A 7,517-nucleotide genomic window follows, 5' to 3' on the forward strand; every position below is an offset into this window, starting at 1 on the left:
ATTCCAGAAGGCTCCAGACTAACTCGGTCTCAGGGAAAACTCGACCCTATTTCAGACAATTTACACAGAGTTCGTGATCGCCATGTTCATCAGTACTCTATAATACTACGGGCACCGGCCAAACGAGGCCTTACTGAGCAGACAGGAAAGTGCGTGCTAATCCTGTACAAAACAAATGGACAGCGCGCGGTCCTCAAGCCTACTAGCAAAGACGCTTTATAATACGCACATCGCCTCAGTTGCTGAGACGCGCGGTCTTTGAAGTTTTTGTTGTTGTTTATCAATTGTCTTTGATTGTTTTTAGAGGTGCTTGAGAGGCGCACACTAATTTTGCATGCGCGCCAAAGAGGTTTTTGATGCGCGTGTTGTAACAACTCGGACCATTTAGCACTGCGAGTAGCCAGAACGCTACAATGTAGTTTATACAGGCCGCTCCCGTATGCATAGTACTGTACAATCCAGAGGGAAAACCAGTAGCAGTACAACTCATCCCGCCGTCAAGCAAAGCGAGGCCGAGTTATCCCCGAGTCCGAGTCTAGCCTGACCCCGTTCGGGTAAGTTCCGAGACTGAATGTTTTTGGTTAATATATCCCATTTTCGTCCTTTCCCATCGAATATCTTGTTATTACAGCGTTATTCTGCACATTTCCTAGGCATACGTTCACATTTTGGAGCAAAATTTGACAACTTTTGCAGGCATACCAGAACTTTGTTTGGGCTTTAATGCTATTTTGAACAGACAATGAGATACGATGGTGGATGCATACAAAGTCCAGCTACATTGTATAAGTACATGTACATTTCCCTATTGGTTTTATAGACTGGATGAGGCACATAATGTGTATCATGACTATAAGCACAGTATTTCGTATAATATTCTTTGAGTAGGGGGATGTTGCCCCTTTCTTCCAGCACAATACATTTCATACTTCACTGCTACAATGTAATCTTTGTTTTCTTCAACAAACAACCTGACTTTAATACTAACAGATGAGAGAAAAGTATGAAAATACACTTAGTTTGGGGTTTATTTTTATTCAACAACATCTCACAAAGCATAATACCAGTTCGTATTCAATGCATGCTCCTCACTCTTAACATCCATGAATTCATTTTACACAATCTCTTGTGGAAAATTGACATCCAAAGAATGTGGAAAACACACACAAGTACTTGAAATTCATATTCGCAATATACAACGTACATGTACTAGATAGGATTAATAACACACTATTCTTGTAAATTCATGATCACTAACTGCAATGCTTTGAAATCCATGCAGCAAATCATGTTATTCCCGAAAAACTGAATAAGACATGTCAATGGAAATGTACAAACTGAATTAAATGTTAAAATAATTGGTATAATGTGGCCAACACAGCATCCGTACATGGAAATCATCACGAAAATTTAAGCATAATCACTTTCAGTATTTTTCTATACACTGTCCCTGTAATCATCATCACCAATTATAAAATTGGGCTCCTGTATGTGCAATTTAAATAACAATAACTCAAAAGACATATACTTGTTAAAATTCAAGCTTTGGTAAAAGTGGGTAGTTTAAAACAGCACAATTCCTTCTCACAATGCTTACTTGCAACACAAGAAGACTATCGTGCAGGTAAATTCTGAATAGACATGTGTCAATAATCATACTTACACGTAAATACAGATGTATTACAATGACAATGAAAAATGTCACGGACAGGCCTTTGTGCAAATTGAAAGTTTTACTAACCTGCAATTCACACCATGCCACTGCTACTCCAGTCTCAGTATCCAGACCCCTGAAGACTGTCTTGAAGGACCCCCGTCCAACCTCCACATTAAATTTCATGAAACGCCCATCAGCCGACCTAGCAATGGCCTTTTCTTCCACTGCTTCTTGCTCTACTTCACTTTCGGCTGGCAGTCGTTTCTCTGCATCTGACACAGGTATCCCTTCCACATCCACACCAAGGCGCTCCCCCTTTTCTTCTTTGTGCACTTCAATATGACCATTTTCTGTGAAATTCTTTTCAGGTGCCATGAAAGCAACTGATTTCTGCTGTTTCCCAATGTTCCCTGTCCCATTCCCACCGGTGGAGATCCTGCTCCTGTCTGGTTTCATGTTACTTAGCTCTTTTCTTACACTTATTAGAGTGGTACCATTTGGCTGTGTACTCGCTAAGTGAACAGAAGTATCAGGCACTTTTTCCTTTATAGGTTCTTTGTCTTCAATGCTATCTAATCTACTGCTAGATCCAGTGGCATTATCATCATCACTGATTCCTGTGTGTTTTGCTACAGCTGCACTTTCCGGGTTCTCTGTAACCTGGGGGTGGAAGGATTCAACGCTTACATTGGTACCGTCAAAATTCTGTGATCCACGATCAGACATCCCCGGACTGTTTCCCATACTGGATTCCCCATTCACATGCTTGTCGGGAGCGGCAGCCTCCTCTGCCTGTGTGTCACCAGACTTCTCTTTGCTGCCCTGCTTAGTCACACTCCCACTGCTATGAGTCTCATGCGGGACGTCCGCGTCTCTTTCCTCCAACGACACAACTCCGTTTGACAGCGAGCTGCCGTGGTGTCTCTCTGGCTTACTCATTGTGATTCGTAACTCAGTTCACCTCAACGCATCAGTTAAGGCAGTCCCGGGGGAGGGAAGTTACTAACTTAAAGATACAATGGTGTGCCTACAAGTATACACCTATGTACACATATCAATTGCACTGGATAAAAATCCAGTTCTGTGGACTACCTAGACACAATAGGGTCCCAAGTGAAATGCCTTTCACTTGCCAGCGCTAACTTGCAAAATGGTTCATCACCACCTGCAAGACTCGACAGTTTGTTTGATACATAGATATCCTCCATGATGACAGTTGCCGAAAAACCACATTCCTTGCATTAGCAGATCTGTGGTTAAACAAACAAATCGGGATATATGCAATCCCAACTTTAGTTTTAAAAGCAGATTTACTGGTGTGCTGTTCAAAATTTCTTAGCAGCAGGAGGCTGCAAATGAGATATTAGTTGTAGGTTGCCAGAAACTTAACTTTGAAGGTTCAGCTAAAATTGCTGCAGTAAAGATTTAGAAAATATCTTTCAGTATTTATAAGAGAATATGAGGGGAAATATCAGATCAATAATATTGGTTGAGATACAGCTGCAGAGATTACAGCAGCATGCTCAACAGGAGGCCCAACTTTTGATACATTTTGTTTTTGTGTCTCTTCATCAATTTGAGGGGGAGGGGGGATGACTACAATAATGGGTTGACAATAGCAATATTCAGAAACAGGGGCAGGGTATGAAAATGATCAATCAGCTAGAGAACCTAGCTGGTCAGACCCTGTCCATTCCAGAGTTTAAGGATGTTGTTTCTCAGTTGCTGGCAGTGGTTGTGTGATGGTACAATAATGCAATCCAAATTGTGTGAGAATGAACGTCAGTAGATGTTGAACTAACTGAACCACTGTCTACACTGCACTGCACTGTACTTAAGTCTTTACTAGATTTCTACACTGCACTGCAGTCTGCACAACTGGCACTACTGACGTGCTTATGTGATTTATACAGGCTGGCAACTGCATCAGTGTTGATGTTCATTCACTGACTGTGTGCTGCAGATCTGAGTGCCTCAGTTGAAGTCCTGTCGTCCCTTGATGTGTTTTAATGAAACTAAGAACTGCAGACAGGCAGGGGAAGTAACAGGAACTAATATGTTTCACACACTGACAAATAAACAGCAGTGGTTTCTAGAAATTATGCAGATCACACTGTACGAGAGTAGACCTTTGATAATCCATATCAGGATTCACCTCGCCGTACGTTTCACACACAAGACTTGCACGACGAGAAGAGCTGAAATGGACGAAGTCTCCTGCGCTTCCTTGCATGTATTTATGCTTCATAACTTACAGTTTTTGTTGAACTCTCCGTTCCCATAGGATGACACCTTCCATGACTCTATCCAATTGTTATTTTGTACAGGGACACTAAAAATCTTGTTTCCAACCCCTCCTCGTTGATGGTGTTCAGTCGCAGGACACTACCCCTCCATGATTTCGATTGCACACACATACACCATGTTTACCCTTCCCTAACTTAACCGTCGTGCGTACGTACGTACGTAGTAGGTTCATTCCAGGCCTATTCATTTACGAGTGTTGCTCGTAGTAGGACTGTTTACCCCCACGGATGAATCGTTTCCAACCAAGTTTTCTTCTGTTTCATACGATTTTTAAAAAAATGCTTTTTAATCTGATTTACGAGTTAAATGCAATACATATGATATCCATAGCCTCCAAATACAGTAAAAGGTAACATCAACATTACGTCAGTTTACATCATTGGATCTATTTTCCATACGCGTAGTAATTTCAGCGACTACTGAGCTGTACAAACCAAAGGCATGGCAGGTGTCGTATGAACTGACGCAGATTCATGGGTCGTCCGCAAATGAGTGAGGCCGGTGAGGCCGCTACACAGTTTGGGGGAAAAGTTTATTGCTTGTATTTGCAACTTTCACTCTTCTTTCTTCCTTTTATATCATCCAAACAGTGTTTGGAAATTTAATGTACCCGATTCTGACTAGAAAAAAAAAGAAAGCACCCATTAAAGATGTTTACAATGCAGAGCTGGTGTTAGGCATGGGTGTGCCATAAGACAGGTGTCACTAATGAAGACGCGGTCAAGAAACTTAGAGGAGAAAGAATAAGAAATGAGACAATAGCAGGAGAAGAAGAAGGTGAAGAAAAATAACAAGGGGGATATTCATGGGATTTTTTATAGGTATAAATATATTACAATAATCTAACATGAAATTCTTCTCGATAGTTTCCACTTCGTTGTTCCTTGATGTACAACGTACTGCAATAATCCTTTAATCAATTCAATGAAAAAAAAAAGTGTCATGATGCACGTAGAATATCCTGAGAGAAATCAAGACACATGTCTATATATAAGAATGACGATGCAACTGAATTTTTACAAAATAGATCAAAATAAAATTCTTTGTAAGTATAACAATTTAGTAGGGAAACACTTGAAACAAACACAGGGCGCCAACAGTTAACTTTCTTTTCTAGTCATTGAAAGTGACATGGAAAACAATAGGCCTACAGCTCTAGTCGGAAACCAACTTTCCTGATAATCATGTATTGAATTTTTTTCTAATAGGGAATTCCGATGAAATATATTCCTAGACCACCAATCAATGTAGACCGAGTGGGTTGCATCTAGGCGTAAACTTTGTAAAATCGCAGTGCTTCTCTCTCAATGCTCTCATCACTTCTGCGCAGGTACACCTACTACCTTGCGTTGGACAGTGCTATTTACGACGAGTGACGTCATTGTAGATGGCGCTGTAACGACTGAAAGCGGCTTTTGCGCGCCATGAATAGCATCGCAAGTTCGTGACTGTCAACATTCCGTTCTTCACCTTTGCATGCGGTATTTAGGGATAACGTTAAACTGATATTTGTGGAGGTTTCTTTTGAATGAAACAAAAAAATCAATTATTGCAATTAAATAAACAGCGATTCTCTGGTGTAGGAACTTGAAGATAATTAATTCCAGCAGGATCATCCTATACCCACAGACTATAAGCCCAAGTCATCCCAATGATAATTTTCTGTTTCTGTTTTCACAACACGCACTGAATTCAATGAGCAGAGCGCTTTTGTTCAGTTTTCATAATACAGTTATCACACAAGCAGCGTATAAACCGAGACATGAACCCAAGTGATGAATGGGGTATTTAGGGCAAATAATGAATGAATACGACACATGAATATCACATGCCTTTTTAATGGTAAATATTTGAAATACTGAACAAACAAAAAAATAAATAACGGCGGAGATCATTCAAATTTTTCACAAATAAATAAAGACTCATTATTATTTGTTGTTAGAACAATCATATCATGTATATACAAGTATCAATAAATGTGATAGTACCTCCACGGGAGTCGTATGGCGAGAATGTTGTCCACTGGCTCGTGATGAAAGCAAGAGAACAAGTGCAGATACCGTTAAACAAAATAAATATTCATGATTATAATTTATGTAACGAAGAATCAAGAAATAAACTATAGTAATGCATTATTTCGCCAGTTGAAAGAATGAGTTTATTGTACTCAAATTTTCGGTGGCCTCCACCTTCTTCAGGAGTTTCTTCCCCGTCGAGACTCCCATGAAGAAGGTGGAGGCCACCGAAAATTTGAGTACAATAAACTCATTCTTTATTGGCGAAATAATGTATTACTAGTTTATTTCTTGATTCTTCGTTATATTGGAGCCAATACGTGAATTCGCAACATATATAATTTATATATATATATATATATATATATATATATATATATATAAATTAACCAATTATTTACAGTCTGTATAGGTCCTTTTTGCATACGGTGGCAATCGATAATTTTTCTTGTATACATGATATAATCGAAATGCTTTTGCAATATATCACATGCAGTGCATTTATTCTTTATTTCAATCTTCAGGATATTTGAAGATATTGAAATTATCAATTTTTTATTTCATACATAAACAATAACAGAGACAGAGAAACAGAGATGAAGAGCGTATCTGATGTGTGAGCTGGAGGGAGCAGGTATAGCAAAGGTAGAAAGCAGACGAAAATTAGATGGCGAGAGAGAGAGAAAGGGTGGAGAGAGATGCTGAGGGAAGGGAAAGGGAGGGAGGGGAAGAAGAAAACAGAAGATTGAGGGAAAATTGTATAAGGACAAAAATGTATGTTTAGAATCAAATAAAACAAACTTTATTTTGTTTATGTACGAAATTTTGATCTTTTGTGGCATGTATTGTTGCCCGGTATATGCAAGGTATGTATTCAGATAGCTTTTTAACATCTCTTCGAACCTATCCGGTTTTGTGCACATTTTTGTCTGTGCCTTGAATTGTGTCTCCTGCTTATTCCAGGTGACAACTAGGCTTTGCCTATTACATTGTTCATTGACATAATATTATGATAAAGAATGCTGAACAAAGAAAAATGTATATGCATCACTTTTTTCTTATTCTTTTTTTTCCTTTGTTTTTGTTTTGTTTTTGTCGTGGCAATATAATGACTGCATGGCTTGCATCTAGCCCTTTATAGGTATGAAAATAGGAGGCATCAAATCAAAACGCACTGGCACTATATGCGTTGCATAATCAAACATACAAAACATACTTCTTTGGTATACAGGCGCACTCTCGATTTCGACATCATCAAACAGCTTCTCGCCCATGTTGCAATCGTGACATAATGACGCGATGAAAGTCCCAATGCGGACATGGCAGTATAGGCACCAATACTGTAATTATTCTATTTTAGTCTCTAAAATGTTTTGTTACGCTTTGTCTGTATAATGGCTGTTTAAAATAAATGTTTCGTCGGAAGCATTTTTAAAATGTTGACTATGCACTGAATCCTATACATCTATACATTTATGATCAACTTCATGATTTAATTTTCATATTTCACATGTGAAAAACATTTGCAATGATAAGTA

At 39.0% G+C, this 7,517-nt stretch overlaps 1 protein-coding gene across 1 annotated transcript in view; it reads right to left on the reverse strand.

Moving 5' to 3' along the window:
* LOC140243261 (uncharacterized) overlaps positions 1-3,457 on the reverse strand; it is a 107,340-nt gene extending 103,883 nt beyond the window's left edge. Inside the window, exon 1 of the mRNA XM_072322933.1 lies at positions 1,742-3,457. Within this exon, the coding sequence (XP_072179034.1) occupies positions 1,742-2,596 (855 nt within the window). The 5' untranslated portion in view covers positions 2,597-3,457. The remainder of the gene's footprint in view (positions 1-1,741) is intronic.
* Between the last annotated feature and the right edge of the window lie 4,060 nt (positions 3,458-7,517).

Source organism: Diadema setosum, chromosome 2, assembly GCF_964275005.1.
Source record: "Diadema setosum chromosome 2, eeDiaSeto1, whole genome shotgun sequence".
NCBI classification, from domain to species: Eukaryota; Metazoa; Echinodermata; class Echinoidea; order Diadematoida; family Diadematidae; genus Diadema; species Diadema setosum.